The sequence below is a fragment of the Dermacentor silvarum genome, chromosome 10, assembly GCF_013339745.2.
Source record: "Dermacentor silvarum isolate Dsil-2018 chromosome 10, BIME_Dsil_1.4, whole genome shotgun sequence".
Lineage (NCBI taxonomy): Eukaryota > Metazoa > Arthropoda > Arachnida > Ixodida > Ixodidae > Dermacentor > Dermacentor silvarum.
In genome coordinates, this window is record NC_051163.1 from 127,019,287 (window position 1) to 127,035,690 (window position 16,404).

The 16,404-nt window shown below is 47.3% G+C and overlaps 2 protein-coding genes across 2 annotated transcripts in view; one reads left to right on the forward strand and one right to left on the reverse strand.

Annotated features, from left to right (window-relative positions):
• The window catches only part of LOC119466640 (uncharacterized), an 89,352-nt gene that overhangs the window by 24,015 nt on the left and 48,933 nt on the right, over positions 1–16,404 (reverse strand). Inside the window, exon 6 of the mRNA XM_037727158.2 lies at positions 11,946–12,114. Coding sequence (XP_037583086.1) covers positions 11,946–12,114 — 169 coding nt within the window. The remainder of the gene's footprint in view (positions 1–11,945; positions 12,115–16,404) is intronic.
• LOC125940634 (uncharacterized) lies at positions 1,556–2,967 on the forward strand. The gene is given in 2 exon segments (XM_049657039.1): positions 1,556–1,858; positions 1,861–2,967. Coding segments are annotated over 2 exon segments (1,248 nt in total). The 5' UTR covers positions 1,556–1,656; the 3' UTR covers positions 2,907–2,967.

Sequence of the window (16,404 nt, forward strand, 5' to 3'; positions counted from 1 at the left end):
GTTTGTTCTTTACGGTCTGTACCACTCGTACTGTTGCACCGTTGAGGCGGGGTGATACGGTGGTACAAGCATGCGGCGTATTCCGTTTCGAGTTAGGTACTCTGCACTGGCCAACACAGGGCCATTGTCAGAGACTATTACGTCGATCAGGGAGGCCGTGCTGAGCGAATGCAATTCTCAAGGCAGAAATGGTAGCTTCTGCAGATGTGGATGACACAGGGAAAACTTCTATCCCCTTCCAGAAAGCATCCACGATGACTAAGAACGTGTGTCCAAGAAATGGTCCCCCAAAATCAATGTGAAGCCGTGACCAGGGTCGGTGCGGAAACGGCCATGGTATCCGTTGGACCGGCTGCGCAGCCCGTTGTTGATTGAGCCTGGCACGTAGCGCAGCTTTTCACACTGTTGGCAATCTCATTGTCTATGCCTGGTCCCCAGACATAGCTGCTGGCAATCATTTTGCTTTGTTCAATACCAGGGTGTCTGGCGTCAAGTATCCAAGTACTTGGGCCTGCAGTGATTTTGGAACCACGACGCTTGATCCCCATAGTAAGCAGCCTTCATGGAGACTGAGTTCTGTTGAAAGGGTTCTACTCTGGCCCAGCTGGGAGGCTCTCTCCTTTCAATAAAGAATGCACCACGTGACCCAGAACCGGATCGTTCCTGGTGGCTCGTGCCACCACAGAAGGTGCAAGAAGTTGTGCATAGGTCTCCTCCAACATGAAAATCTCGGTAGGGTCAGGCAGTGCGCTGCTGTCGTTCGGTAGTGGCAGTCTCCTAAAAGCATCAGCATGGCCAAGTTCTCTTCCAGGCTTGTATACAAGGGCGTACTTCTACGCGGATAGCTTGAGCGCCCACCTGACCAATCTTGGTGATGCTTGCACAGGGACAGGCTTGTTGGCACCCAGCAGTCCGAGAAGTGGCTTGTGGTCAGTGTATACTTCAAACGGTATGCCCCACAAGTACTGGTGGAACCGATCTATACCAAACACGAGTGCCAGGTCCTCCCTGCCAAGTTGACCATAGTTTCGTTCTGCTTTTGACAAGCTCCGTGAGACAAAAGCGATGGGATGTTCTCGGCCATCAGCATCTTCGTGCGCCAGAACTGCACCTATGCCAAAAGGTGACGCGTCACAGCTGAGACACACAGGCCTGTCAGGGCGGAAATGCACGAGAATTAGAGCTGAGGTCACCAGGTTCTTGCCAAGGAGGTTTTAAAAAATTACTGGAGTGGCAGCCCCCGCAGTTTCTTACCAGCACAGGTGAAGCCACAGTTTGCCTATACTTCTTCTCTGAAAGAGGACCGTGACAGCTGAAATCTGCCAGGAGCTCACGTTCTTTTGATCAGTTATTGCAAATCCTAGGCTAATTTGAAATTTAAAGCTCGAAACTTTCGCCTAAAATATTACCTTTGGCTGTGTATTATTATAATGATGTGCCACAAAATTTGAAAATAACTTAAGGATTTGCTCTGAAACCAGTGACAGAAAGGAAGATGTCCAATGATATCTGCACGGCTAAAATATCCACCTAAAAACAGAACGGAGTGGGAAGAAAGTGCTTCGGAAGATCTCGTTTTTTCTCGGCGCATCTTTTCATACGTGTCATCAGCCTGGGCACCACGCATTGCGTCGTGGTTGCTTAGGTGAAGCAGTCATGGACAGGCCAGCGCCCGTGCAACGCCCTACGAAAGCCCAGTGCTTTCTCTTCAATGTGCCCGTTTCAACGCCGGTTGACGCCATCATCGACTCCGTCGAAGAAGTCGTAGGTGCCGGAGGTTTGCAGTATCTGCAACATCACGGCGGCAACAAGTTCTTGGCAGCTGTCCGGTCCGCGGCTCAGGCAGCCAAGATGGCGGCAAAGGCTCTCTGCTACTCGCCAACAAGATCGTACCGCTGGAACGCATGGGCACTCCAGTGGTTTATGTGACGGTGTATCGTCTTCCACCCTGTGTCAGTGACGACGTCCTGACTGCTGCACTAGCACCGTATGGGAAGTGCCGAGGCATTTCCGATGTTGTTTTCAAGGACAGGACGGACATCAGCAATGGCAGCCGACTGGTCAAGCTCGAGATGGTAAAACCTCCACCGAATTTCATCACGGTGACTGGCTTTCGGGTAATGCTGGAATACAAAGGAATGAAGAGAGTGTGCTCCAAGTGCGGCGAAGAAGGTCATTTTGGAGCCTCCTGCACGTCATCTCGATGCGCCCGATGTGCCATTTTCGGCCATCCCACTGCAACGTGCAATGCACCATGCAGACGTTGCAATGGCGAGCACGCCACTGTTGACTGCGTGCAACCACGTTCGTATGCTGCTGCGGTGGCAACAGCAACGCCCGCACAACCAGCTCTGGAGGACAACGCACCTGAAGGAACAGCGCAGACGCAAACCACCGATCAACCAGGAGAAGAAGAAAGTGCACCAGAGGTGCCGACGCCAGCGTCCGCCGGTGCGAGCGACGCAGCGTCTTCTCCCTCTACTGACGCGGAGAGCAACGAGACGCTACCTGCCATAATGTCGTCGTCGGCAACGGAAGATGACGAGGAGCCTGCGTTAGACGCCCCGCTTACGCGATCACAGCGAGAACGGCTTCTTACATGTGCTACAACACCGAACGCTGGCGAGGACGCAGATGGACGCCATCTCGGCATCTCCGAAGTCTCGGCCGGTCCGTCGAGGATCACGCCGGTTGTCAAGACAACGACAGCGCTTGCAAGTAGTACCAGTGCGGCGGTGAAAGAGAGACGCACGCGCTCGCAAACGGCGTCTGAAGACGCCAAAAGAATTCTGTCTTCAGAGAGTTCTACGTCATCAGAACCAACTTCGACACCCTCCAAGAAATGCAAGAAAATGCCACGAGACACCACTACCATGGACGTTGTCTCCGATTCGGAGACGTACTAACGATGGCGCCTTACACCGCTCCTGCTGCCCGTAAGGGCTGCTTTTCCTCTACTCCCCACTACGAAGCTGACCCAGCGTTCACGGAACGATGCTTGGCGCAGAAATCGCGTTCCCGTCCCTGTGCGAGACTCTGCAACCTTGGTATTTTAGGAATCAGCTTGCTTCCGACTAACCTGTGTGAGGAACATAATCAGTGCCTGTTTCACGTTCGCTGCTGTGATGCTCCTATGCTCTTTTTTACTTGGCCGCGTTCTGGCTGTTGCAACGATGTACGACGCCCATTCAGTGCGCAACTTACCTATGGTAAGCCATTTGCCTTAGTCGATTTTGTACGCAACTTACTCATTCACCATGTATTTGCACATAATGACACTTAACGCACATCGATTTCGTAGCAGAGACAAACACAGAGAAGTAATTCATTTTGCCCGCGAGAAAAAAGTCGATTTCGTCTTTCTTCAGGAGTGTAACTTAAGGAACAAGCAGGAAGTTAAAAAGTTTTGTGATGAATTTTCTGTAAAAGCATATTTTTCATATAGCCCTGGGCGATGTCGAGGTGTAGGAGTTGTTGTTTTTCGTAGGGTGCTTCTACACGGTAGTCACCGCCTATTTGATTTAGAAGGTCGTGTGATCGCTTTTGATTTCTTTTGGGGCGAGAGGAAAGTTCGGGCATTGAATGTCTATGGGCCCGCCGTACGTCAAGATCGCAATGACTTCTTTGCTAGACTCTCCCCTTTTTTGTTAGACAACCATCCATTTTTCATGGTTGGCGATTTTAATTGTGTGATCGACCCTATGCGCGACTCGCGAGGGCCAAGGCAAAACGCTTCCAATGCGCATGCAGCTGAATTATCTCGTATAGTGAAAGAATACAATTTATCAGATGCCTGGGTACACATGCATGGCGAAAATTTTGGCGCCACATGGCAGCAAAGGCAAACGCAATGTCGTCTAGATCGAATGTATTTCCCCCCTGAATTAACATCGCAAATTGTCCAATGCAGCATCCTCGATCTTCCTGCAGACGCAGGATACATTTCAGATCATCGAGCTTTCACTGTCGTGCAGAACCTCGAAGGAAGGCCAGGTGAACGCACCGATATGTGGAAACTAGACATTGCTTCTTTGCGTGACCAGATGACTCTAAGCGAACTCAAAACCGCAATAGCTACATCAGTAAGCGATTATGAATGTAATATCAAAGCGTGGGATACTTTAAAAGAAAGGTGGAGGTCGGCATGCATAGCAGCTAGCAGGAAACAAAAAAGAAAAGAGACTGAGCAGCTTTGTGAGTGCCCGAGAAGGATAAGAATAGTACGAGATGGTGGCTCCCAAACACAGCTAATGTACGAGTACCTAGATCACCAACGCGAACGATACCATAGGCTTATGAGCTGGTACTCTCGTACCTCTGCAAAGGCGTGGATGACAAACAGGCCAATTTCTGATCCTGAGGTACTGCGGCTGGCTCGTACGTCCAGCAGGAGGCAAAATGGCAGCTCATATATTGAAAAAGTTATAATAGAGGATGGCACAGAGAGCGGTGCGAGACGAGATATCGAAAGAATATTTTGGAACTGGTTCTCAGACGCATTTTCATCGGAAAATATTTACAATGCCCAACTTTTAGGTGAAGAAATATATGATTTTTGTAATAATCTACCCCACGTGGACTACACAGAAGGCAAGAATTTATTGTCTCCAACAAATTCGCAAGAAGTTTTTGATGTTATCCGATCTATGAACAGTGGATCAACACCCGGTACAGATGGCTTACCAGTCGAATTTTACCGGTCCTGCTGTACAGAAGTAAGCACGGCCTTGGTATCTCTTCTTAACGGAATTCTTGCACGGGAAGGTATTTCTAAATCGTTTAATCGGGGCCGCGTGATACTCTTGCCAAAGCCAGACTCCAACCTTGCCGAACCCTCATCCTGGAGGCCCATAACGCTGCTCAACACAGACTATAAGATAATCACAACCCTTCTTGTAAATCGCATGAAGGTATTATTGCCTAAAATAGTCAGTGTGCATCAAACATGTTCCGTGCCTGGTCGGAGTATATTTTCATCTCTCCACTTAACACGTGATATCATACAATACACAACAGCACGTCAAGCTTCAGGTGTATTGGTAAGTTTAGACCAAGCCAAAGCGTTCGACCGCTTAGAACACCTGTACTTATTTGAGGTGTTACGATGCTGTAAGTTTCCCGAAGAGTTTGTAGATATCTTGCGGATGTTGTATTCGGGAACAACAGCCGAGATACTACTTAACAGCACTTTAACTCCTAGGTTTGATGTGACAAGGGGATTGCGGCAGGGCTGTCCTTTGTCACCTCTATTGTTTGTGCTTGCGATTGACCCATTGTTAAGGCGTTTTAGCAAGAGCTCGCTTATAAGGCGTCTTCCTATGCCGGGCAATGGGTGCATAAAAGTGTCAGCGTATGCGGATGACATTACTTTGTTCTTACGGGATGGGGACAGTCTTGTAGATGTATTTCGTATTTATAATCAGTATGCATCATTGTCAGGGGGTAAAATAAATATGAGGAAATGCGAAGCATTAAATTTAGGACGCAGTGCAATAACATTACCAGGAAATATTAAACAGACCGAGCATGTGCAAATATTAGGCATAAAATTTTCTACAAGTGGTGTTTCACCTCACACGTGGAGAGACATTATCAGCTGTATTAAAGCACAGTCGGAAGCAGTGACTGCGTCGCCACTGCCGCTAGCAGAAAGGGCTTTCTTTATTAAGAATGTATTGTGCAGTAAACTGTGGTTTGCTGCAAGAGTGGCTCTTCCGCCGTCACCAACAGTACGTGTAGTAAACAAAATTATTTTCTCATGGTTTTGGCTAAACAAGACACAATACGTAGCACAACAATTTTTGCGTCTTCCGAAAGCCAGCGGAGGATGGAGCTTGCCGTGTATAGTTACATTTGGTAGACTGCTGTGCACTAAGAGTACATGTGAGCTACTTGATGATGATGAGTACCCAGGTAGGCCACTTCTCCTTTATTGGCTGGGTCATTACCGTCGAACGCTCATGCCACAAAATTCAGGCAACTTGCTTCCGACAGCGGTAACGCCAGCACCGCAGTATGCGGCGGCTGCGCGCTTACAGAGCCAGCTTGTGCAAGTAAGGAATACAAAGTGGCGTACGACACCAGTTTCAAGGCTTTGTGAAATGTTGTGTGAGACGGCTGTGCCTTCAGGGACAGCTACTACAAGCACATGGACAGCCGTTTCCTCACCTTATTTGCATTCTAAAGTGAAGGATTTTCACTGGCAATATCAGTGGGGTATTCTACCTACAAGAGACAGGCTTGAACGCTGGAATATGGTAGCGAATGATTTATGCATACATTGCGCACAAACAGAAACCAACACGCATGTAGTAAAGGAGTGCGTTGTAGCGCGCACCTTCTGGAAGCTGGTTGGAAGATTATTTGGAATATCCATCGTGCGGGCACCACGGCGGCGAGATCGGTTTGCGAGTCTCGTCTACTACAGCGTTAGCTACGTTTTGTGGTGCTTCCGCAACATTGCAGAACGATCCCGGCAGCCAAATAGAGCAATGTACCCCAGAGTGCGCAAACTAAGGGTGATAATAGGGGGTCATCTTGAAGAACAGCTCTTCAAGCTCGGTGAAGCCGAGTTTCTTCGCCGCTGGTCTACGCGGTACCTAACCGTGTCTCGAGGCAAAGTTTTGCTGCAGCCAGAATAATGCCCAAACTTTGTTTGCCTGAGTAGAAACTGTACCAGTCTGTGCTTCGGATGTCATTCATGAATCCGAGGCTGACATTTATGATTTTGCATGTACACTGTCGTAGTGTTTGTGATGTGTGGCAAAGTTAATGTCAAGCAGACGCAATTTACTGTTTTGTTTGCTCATCTGTTCTGTTTATATGAAGTAGGATGTATTGCATGTGTGGTACGTTATATTGCATTGTATACGTTCATACAACAGTTGTACGCGTGCCTACGGGTAAATAAATTTCCTTGTCAGCTATTTCCTAACGTTATTGCTTGCCTGTGGTAAGATGGCGGCGGTCCGGCTTCACTTTTGAGACGGCAGCTCCAATCCAGCATTTTTTAAAACCTCCTTGGTTCTTGCAGGCTGTAAATGCATCCTGCTTATCTTGCCCCCACTCCCAATTTTTTCCATCACAAAGAAGAGAGTGCAGGGAGAAATAAGTGCAGAAAGATTAGGCAAAAAAGCCCGATAGAAATAGACAAGTCCCAAGAAACGCTGAAGTTCTTTGACGTCTTTTGGCACAGGGGCATGCAGAATAGCAACCACTTTGTCGACGTTCGGGGAAAGGCCTTCCTTGCTGATGATGTGCCCAAGATACTCCACTTGTGGATCGAAGAAATGACCTTTTGAGGCCAGATTCTTGAAGCTTGCGAAGCACAGCACGAAGGTTGTTGAAATGCTCAGCATCATTAGCACCTGTGACGAGTATGTCGTCGAAATAGGCGGCAACATGTGGTAGCCCTCTCAGCAAGTTTTCCATCTCACGTTGAAATATAGCAGGAGCTGACCACACTCCAAATGGCAAGCGGGTGTATTGAAACAACCCCATGTGTGTCGCAATTGTGACGTGCTCTCTGGAGGCCTCATCAAGCACTAGAGCACTGCACGGGCCGATTTTTGCGGCCCGGGCCCGGCCCGGGCCCGTTTTTACATTGGGCGGCCCGCCCGAGCCCGATCAAAACTTTTATGGCGAAACCCGAGCCCGGCCCGGGCCCGGAAGTAATCTACGTTACCCGCCCGGCCCGGCCCGCCACCCCTTTACCTTAAGCCCGAGCCCGGCCCGAGCCTCACTCGAAACCGGCCCGAACCCGGACCGAGAGCGAGAAATACAAGTTTTGCAGAGTTGAGAAGCCCGAGAATAACTCGCAGAAAGCAAGAGCCCGGCCCGGGCCCGCGTCAAAAAACCCGAGCCCGGCCCGGGCCCGGGTCAAATAGCACACGCCGTGCCCGAGCCCGGCCCGAGCCCGTGAAAAAACTCCTCTACCCGGGCCGGCCCGGCCCACGGGCCGGGCCGGGCCCGGGATTTCGGGTAAGCCCGAGCCCGTGCAGTGCTCTATCAAGCACTACTTGCTGATACGCGTCACGCAGATCCAATTTGCTGAATTTCTCACCCCCTGCAAGGACAGTCCACAGGTCCGGATGGAATTGGATATTTGTCCAGTGTCGCTAATGGGTTGATGGTGACACGAAAATCTCCACAGATTATGATGCACCCATTATTTTTTTACCACATGAACAATAGGTGCAGCGCACCTTGATGTTTTCACTGGAACAAGGATGGAATCTCTTCTTAATCGTTGTATTTCATGTGTGACTCCATCTGTCAAGGCATATGGCAGAAGGCATGGATTGAAGAAACGGATTGGGGCATCAGAAGGAACATGCAATGACGCTTTAGCACCTTTGAACGTACCAAGACCTTCTTCGAACACCTCTGCAAAGTCTTGGACTGGGTTTTTGACGTCAGAAAGTGCATGTGCACTTCATCATTGGAGAGGCCAGTGCCCAGCTCGCGCATCCAGTTGCTTCCTAGCAGAGTAGGTGAACTGTCGCCGGTCAGAAAAATGGGTAGGTCAGCCTCCTTGCCAGGAAACTTCACAAGGACATCAACCTTGCCTTCAACTTTTTACAGTTCCCCGTTATAGCTTCGCAGAAACACTTGCGACGGCTGCACATTAACTGAAGGCAGAACCTGTAGAAGCGGCGACTTTGCAATGATGGAGACGCTTGCCCCCGTGTTCACTTCCATGCGGAGTGGCTTGCCGCAAACGTCAACGGTGACGGTGATGGGCGGAGGCGGTTTGGCGTAGTTAATTTGCCATATGTCGTAGACTTCTGAAGGCGAAGCTGTAGCGGCATCTCCATCTTTTACAGTGTGCACGCGAAGGCGGTTGCTTGGCGACTGCGAACTTCGTTCAGTGGACGAACGCTGCTTGTGCGGACTGCTGCTTCGGGCTTGGTTGTCCTTTCGTTTCGTGTTGCAAACTTTCGCCAGATGACCCAGTTTGTGGCAGTAACTGCAGACGATGTTCATATGCTTGCATTCGGATGCAAGGTGTCCACCCCGCAGCGATAGCAGGTGACGGCCACGGAGCCTGACGAGACTCGGAGGGTCGAAAAGGCGCCGTCAGGGTTAGCTTGTGCCATCTCCCCGGCATCCTATTTTGCTCCTTCCATTGGTAGGGCTGTCTGCACGGCATCCTGGAATGTGAGGTCCGCTTTTTCCAGCAATCTTGTTTGAACGTCTGCGTTGTTCACACCACGCACAATGCGGTCGCGCATCGTGTTTTCTAGTTCGGCACCGAAGTTTCAATGCTCAGAGAGGCTTTTCAGCACAGCAATGAACTCGCTGATAGATTTGCCTTCCGCGCGAACGCGGGAGTTGAAACGGAAACGCTGCACGACTGCAGACGGCTTCGGGCAATAGTCGTTTCCAAGAACCAAAAGAATCTGTTCAAGGGTTTTGTCACCCGGCTTGTCAGGTTTTACCAAGTTGCGAAGTAACGCATACGTCTTCTGCCCGCAACAACTGATAAATACGGACGTTTGCTTGTCTTCGGCGATATCGTTCGCCGCGAAAAATGCTTCGAGTCTGTCCACATAGCAGGGCCAGATGTTTCCTACCCCCTCGAATGGTTCGAGACTGCCGAAATTTGGCATGTTGATCAGGTGGACGAGCCGTCCGGGAACACAGACTCACTTGAACCTGCCGTGCAGGAACGCCGACTAACTTGGAACTTTTCACCTCGTCGCCAGATGATACAACTGCGTATGGCTCATTGAAGGTGAACCATGTTGGTCTGCGAAGTGCAGCCACCGAAGAAACTGGCAAAACATGCCTAGTAGTTGGCCAGCTAAGCGCAGCCACTGAAGAAGCAGGCCAAGCACTCCTGGTCTTGAAGAACTCACATGTTTATTGCGTCTGAATGAGAACGCCGACTACCGCGGCCACTTATCACTAGCCCGCTAGGCATGGCGCGGTAGCAACACGAAAGGGCAGCGCTGCTTGGGGGTGCTGCATTCCGGCTACTTAAACATTGTATCAGGCTATAAAAGCCTCGTGTATCGCAGCTGGATTAACGAAGAAAGAAAAAACCACATGCTACACAACATCCGTTTTATTTGCCTCTCCGATAAAGAGTTAAGCTGTTTGCTACGCCGTTTCTAATTCTATTAAATGTTCTTATTTTATTTGGTCGTAGGTGCTCCATCATCCAGGAGCCCGAGTACTATGCGAGGATGGCGCTTACTGGAGGGGGGTACATATATGCACTGTTTCAAATTCAGGTTATATTTGCAATTTTTACAATGATTTCTACCTCATTCAAATCGATACTGAAGGTTACTTTATCGTACTCCAACCGACATGTTGGGTTCTTTACATGGGCCAATTCCAAAGGATGCGCACTGGGTGGACTGGGCCAATCCCAAAGGCTGTGAAAAGTAGGTACTTACTTACCACAATGTGGACGGTTGAAGTAAAGAATCATTTTTTATTTATATATTTATTTACATATTTAGTTATTTACTTTTTATTTTTAGTTATTTATTTATTGAGCATTTTGAGACGTAAAGTACAGATGATTGTAATGACCGACATTCCACATATTGCAGTTTAATTTAGACATTGGAGATTTCCGTTGGTCGACAGTGACGATACTCGGGAGGATCTCTGAGCTCATTGTGGCACTCTATACAAATTTTGGTCGTCCACAAACAGACACCTACATGTTACCTCGTCTGCACTCATGCTTCTCTTGAATGTCATTCCTCTGTCTTTTTCACAATCCTATGCATCACTTTGACATGCCGATTCACAATAAACGTCGCCTTTGGAGCCAAAAAAAAACTATTCTCGTCAAGGCAGAAATAATGAATTGTGCTCTGACATTAGGGGCACTAATGTTCAACAACACGGCTTATCTATGGAGAGGAGCTGCCAACGGGACTACGACAAATGTGAAAGAGTGATAAAATAACGCACTATTATTACCACCACGCTGCCAAGAACGGCACTCGATACACCAATTCCACACTGCCTTCGCCGTTGCGTTTGTTCGCACCATGCTTGTGTGAAGGTGATAAACGATAGCTAAACACTGTTTTGATACGAGTAGTCACCGAGCACTCACTCTCCTAACTGGTAGCTCCAGGAGCTTGCGTTGCTTTGACATTCTTTGCTTTCATCAAAATACTGCAGACTTTTTTGCAATAATGTAACTTTTATATGGTGTTGTTTCTGCTGCCATGGTCATGCTGGCATGATCTGACACTGAATATTTCGTAATTTCATACTTTTCTGGAAGCGGAACACGAACTAGCAATACAGTTGCGCTTAATCATGACGAGTGAAAGGGCTCTATTGTGCACACGAGGAAGAAAATGCAGTAATATTTCACTCTTGCTTTGCTTAGTATCTGCGAAGCACTGGTACGGTGAAGTTATTAACTTATCATAGCATATATAACCCAATAACGAAGATGCGCTGCTCTCACCAACGTCACAAGATGATGAATAAGAGAGCGTGTTGACGTTAAAGAGAGCTTAATGGAGTTAAGTGAACTCGGTCGCCAAAAAAAATCATACGCTATTCATTGGTACAGTTTCATATCACAAGGTAGATTGAAATAAGTGGCGAAAGAGCTGAAACCGTTTAACCGGTGAAGTGCAACTTAGCCCTTAAACCCTGTAACTATAGTTGATGTGCTTTCACGTTCAACGGTTTCAACTAGAGAAGTGCAGAAGCCGGAAACTGCAGTAGAAGCGCATTCACATACCGCGTTTTTGCTAGGTAAATTTTGTTCGCTGGTCGGTAAATGCCAAATAAATGGGTCAGAAGTTGAAAATAGCTTGAAGACTGGGAAGTATATTCGACAAGATGTGAGACTATGAGACCCACAAATAAAAAAAACATGAAAATCTTTTGATACGGCTACAGTTATGAATTATTCCATTAGCGTTCTATCTTCCCGCGAATACAACAATCTTTCTCACCTTGTATTTTGCAATGGGTGCAAGCACTGAGCCCAGGTCCTTGGCGGCCACCAGTACAAGTTGAACGTGGTGGGTGAGCATTGTGAAGAGAAGCCACAGAGGGGCGGCGTGCATCAGCGGCAAGTACCCTAGGAATATGTCTCCCTTGCCGAATCCTTCATTCTTGTAGCTGCATGCGAAGAGCATTGACAAGGGTATGAAATTGAGCGCACGACTGTATCGACAATTGCTCGAGAATTTCCGCAATGTTCTTACGCTTTATGGCATGCATTCATGCAGACTATACTCAGAATAGAAAATAAACATTACGAATACTTGTAATCAGGCCCAAAAATTTCAGGACACAATATGCGGCATTGCAACTGGAAGTAGCGCACCCCACAGCTCTCTAAAAATTTTGAATAGGGAAACTTGTGATGTTAATATAGTTGGTGAGCTTATATAGACTGATCTACATTCATGTGTAACGGAAAAAGTCCTTTCCAAGTGGCCGAATTCACAAAAGTGGATAACACAAGTGCTGCAGCTAAGCTTCCTAGGTATGAATAACTGGTCTCGGTAAATAAATAGTTATGGCAAGAAGCCGTCAGAACTGGAAGGCACAATATAATTCAGTGAAAAAGAATGCGCACATTTTCTTTGTTGCATATGCATCACTAAAACAATTCTCTACCATCGATCAATACTGCCGCTGTTGATATACGTTAAATACTGTGCACTGAGGCAGAACTGGCGTATGTACCACTTGAAAGAGCGTAAGATTGGGAGAGTTGGTATTCCATGTCTTGTACTTAATAGCGCATAAAAAGGGGACGAGGCACAGATGGACGACGCGGACACAGCGCTAACTTCCAACAATCGTTTATTCTACGAAGCACTTCACATATATATAGTTAACAGATAGCAGCGCACGCAAGCGCATAAGTACTGGTTTTTTAACACATGACGGTAACGTGGCATGTGTAATAGAAAAGATGAGATCGAAGATGAAACAGGTAAAAAAACGATTAAAAAAGATTTAAAAAAAATTTTTTCTTGTAGCGACAGATTAGGATGCTATCTTCATCACGCCGCCCTCTGTACCTTGTTTAAAAAATCTAATTCGTTTTTCGAAAGATCAATTGAAGGCGTGCTAACACAAGCATCCCCCAAACTAGCGATCTTCGCCGCTTCAATGATCTCACGTGTTGTTTGCATTGGGCTTCTTTCTATCGCTGTGCACTGCTTATAAATGGGACTGCACCCATGCTTTCTACAGTGGAAAGCCAGATGGCCCACTCCTCCAGTTCGCACGTTATTTGCGTGTTCACGCAGCCTATCATTTATACACCTTCCTGTTTGGCCGATGTATTTTTTGCCACATGACAAGGGTAGTTCATACACGATATTGTTCTCACAATGAACATGGCTTTCCTTGTGCTTTGTCTGGCAACGGGGTTTTCCAGAACCACAATAACTGGCCTTGCACAAGTTGGACAGCTTGTTTGGCGCTGAAAAGATGACGCTTACATTTGCGTTGTTGCCAATCTTTTTCAGCCTGTGTGAGATATCGTGGATGTACGGTATTATTGAGCGTTTCTGCTTCCTTTGAACGATGTCCGGAGAAGCGAACTGCTCATTTTGCCCGCGCTTCACGGTCTTAAGGAGGCCTTCGGCCACCGCTGTGATAATATACTGCGGAAAACCAGCCTGTTTGAGGCGTTCCTCTTGCGCAAGGAAACTGGAAAAACACTTATGAGGGCATGAGCGGCGAAGCGCATTCATTAGGGTAGACTTTGCGATGCCTCTTTTAACCAACTTAGAGTGGCCTGAAGAAAATGGCAGTAGTGGCTTGTTCGCCCTTGGTTCATATGCCCAGCACACTTGGTCTCCCTCAAAAAACATTCTTATGTCGAGGAATCGTAAAGTACCGTTTTGAGGCATTTCATGCGTGATAGTGAGCGGGTGCAAACACTTATCAAAAAGGTCTAGCACTTGCGTAAACATCAGGAAAAACCCTCCCGCTTGAACTTGAATCAAGAAGTACAAGGTAGTCGTCAACATACCTATATACCTTCTTTACATTTGGGTTATCTAATCTGGCATCCAGTGTCCTGTTTACACGAGCAAGATAAAGGTCACTTAAAATTGGCGCAATACAGGAACCAATGCAAATTCCTTGTTTTTGGAGATAAAAATTTCCATCCCACTTGAGAACGTTCTCCAAGTGGGATTTTAATAAGTGTTTGCACCCGCTCACTATCACGCATGAAATGCCTCAAAACGGTACTTTACGATTCCTCGACATAAGAATGTTTTTTGAGGGAGACCAAGTGTGCTGGGCATATGAACCAAGGGCGAACAAGCCACTACTGCCATTTTCGTCAGGCCACTCTAAGTTGGTTAAAAGAGGCATCGCAAAGTCTACCCTAATGAATGCGCTTCGCCGCTCATGCCCTCATAAGTGTTTTTCCAGTTTCCTTGCGCAAGAGGAACGCCTCAAACAGGCTGGTTTTCCGCAGTATATTATCAAAGCGGTGTCCGAAGGCCTCCTTAAGACCGTGAAGCGCGGGCAAAATGAGCAGTTCGCTTCTCCGGATATCGTTCAAAGGAAGCAGATACGCTCAATAATACCGTACATCCACGATATCTCACATAGGCTGAAAAAGATTGGCAACAACGCAAATGTAAGCGTCATCTTTTCAGCGCCAAACAAGCTGTCCAACTTGTGCAAGGCCAGCTATTGTGGTTCTGGAAAACCCCGTTGCCAGACAAAGCACAAGGAAAGCCATGTTCATTGTGAGAACAATATCGTGTATGAACTACCCTTGTCATGTGGCAAAAAATACATCGGCCAAACAGGAAGGTGTATAAATGATAGGCTGCGTGAACACGCAAATAACGTGCGAACTGGAGGAGTGGGCCATCTGGCTTTCCACTGTAGAAAGCATGGGTGCAGTCCCATTTATAAGCAGTGCACAGCGATAGGAAGAAGCCCAATGCAAACAACACGTGAGATCATTGAAGCGGCGAAGATCGCTAGTTTGGGGGATGCTTGTGTTAGCGCGCCTTCAATTGATCTTTCGAAAAAAGAATTAGATTTTTTAAACAAGGTACAGAGGGTGGCGTGATGAAGATAGCATCCTAATCTGTCGCTACAAGAAAAAAATTTTTTAAATCTTTTTTAATCGTTTTTTCACCTTTTTCATCTTCGATCTCATCTTTTCCATTACACATGCCACGTTACCGTCATGTGTTAAAAAACCAGTACTTATGTGCTTGCGTGCGCTGCTATCTGTTAACTATATATATGTGAAGTGCTTCGTAGAATAAACGATTGTTGGAAGTTAGCGCTGTGTCCGCGTCGTCCATCTGTGCCTCGTCCCCTTTTTATGCGCTATTAAGTACAAGGTATGTACCACTGTTCGCCTCGTATATACCACACACCCCGGGACAGTATAATGGACATTGTATCGGTTGTACTTCAGAGTGACATTATTGTACAATACACTAGTGAGAATTTGTAAGTACCATTTGTTTCATGAAAAAATGTGACCCGATGCCGAAGGCTGTGCTGTATAACGCAGGTTCTTAAAGTACTACCTGTCACGAGGGAAAAAAATCCTGGAAGCTGGCTGGTGACGCACGCGTAAGACGTCCAAATGGTGACTTTGGCACGACAGAAGCATGCGTGCCTTTGTGGCCTGGTGGTTAGAGCTTGGGCTGCTGTGCTGCATGACAGGGTCGATCCCACCGTAGGTCACACCGCTCTTTATAGCTTATAGGCTGCCAAACTGAAGTTTATCGCGACAAGCCAGCGCCACTGCTTTTCCTAGCGAAGAGCCGCGTCACCATCTATCAGCGCGGGTACAATAAACTGGCGACCATTGGAAATGCCAAAGTTTGCCGTTTTCCCGAAGCCTTGCTCTCATTCGCGGGGACAATGTTGCTTAGCCATAGCTCAGTCATGACGATATCCTCGGGACGATGAGAATATCGCTGCAGCCCTACTTCGACGCATTAAGCGGCGGCTGATTGGCGTGTGCGAGGTACATTGTGCGTTCTCGTGTTTGTTTGAAAACGTGCGTCGACTGTTTCGACAAGCATCTTGAACGGTAACACTTATTTAGTTGGAAATTGCTAGTAGTTGAGCGTTTATTCCGGGCTTAAGATTGGGTAGCCCATCTGTCAAAAGAATCCGCACAGTACTGTATGACATATTCAAAGCGCGAAATCAGTTCAGTTCAATGCAATTTTATTAATAAGTATATTAGTACAAGAACAGTACTATACAGGAAGGGGTCCTAAAGTAAAAACTGCAGGCGGGAACCCTTACAATAAATTACATATCGAGCAATAAAACGAACCTAGCATTGCATAGGTGAAAAATTAATAAGCACATGATTAATTGAGGAGAGGAGAGCAGCGGCTGTTTGAATCGCTTTCACTGTCGGTCATTCTTTAATACCGCTGCAACCCG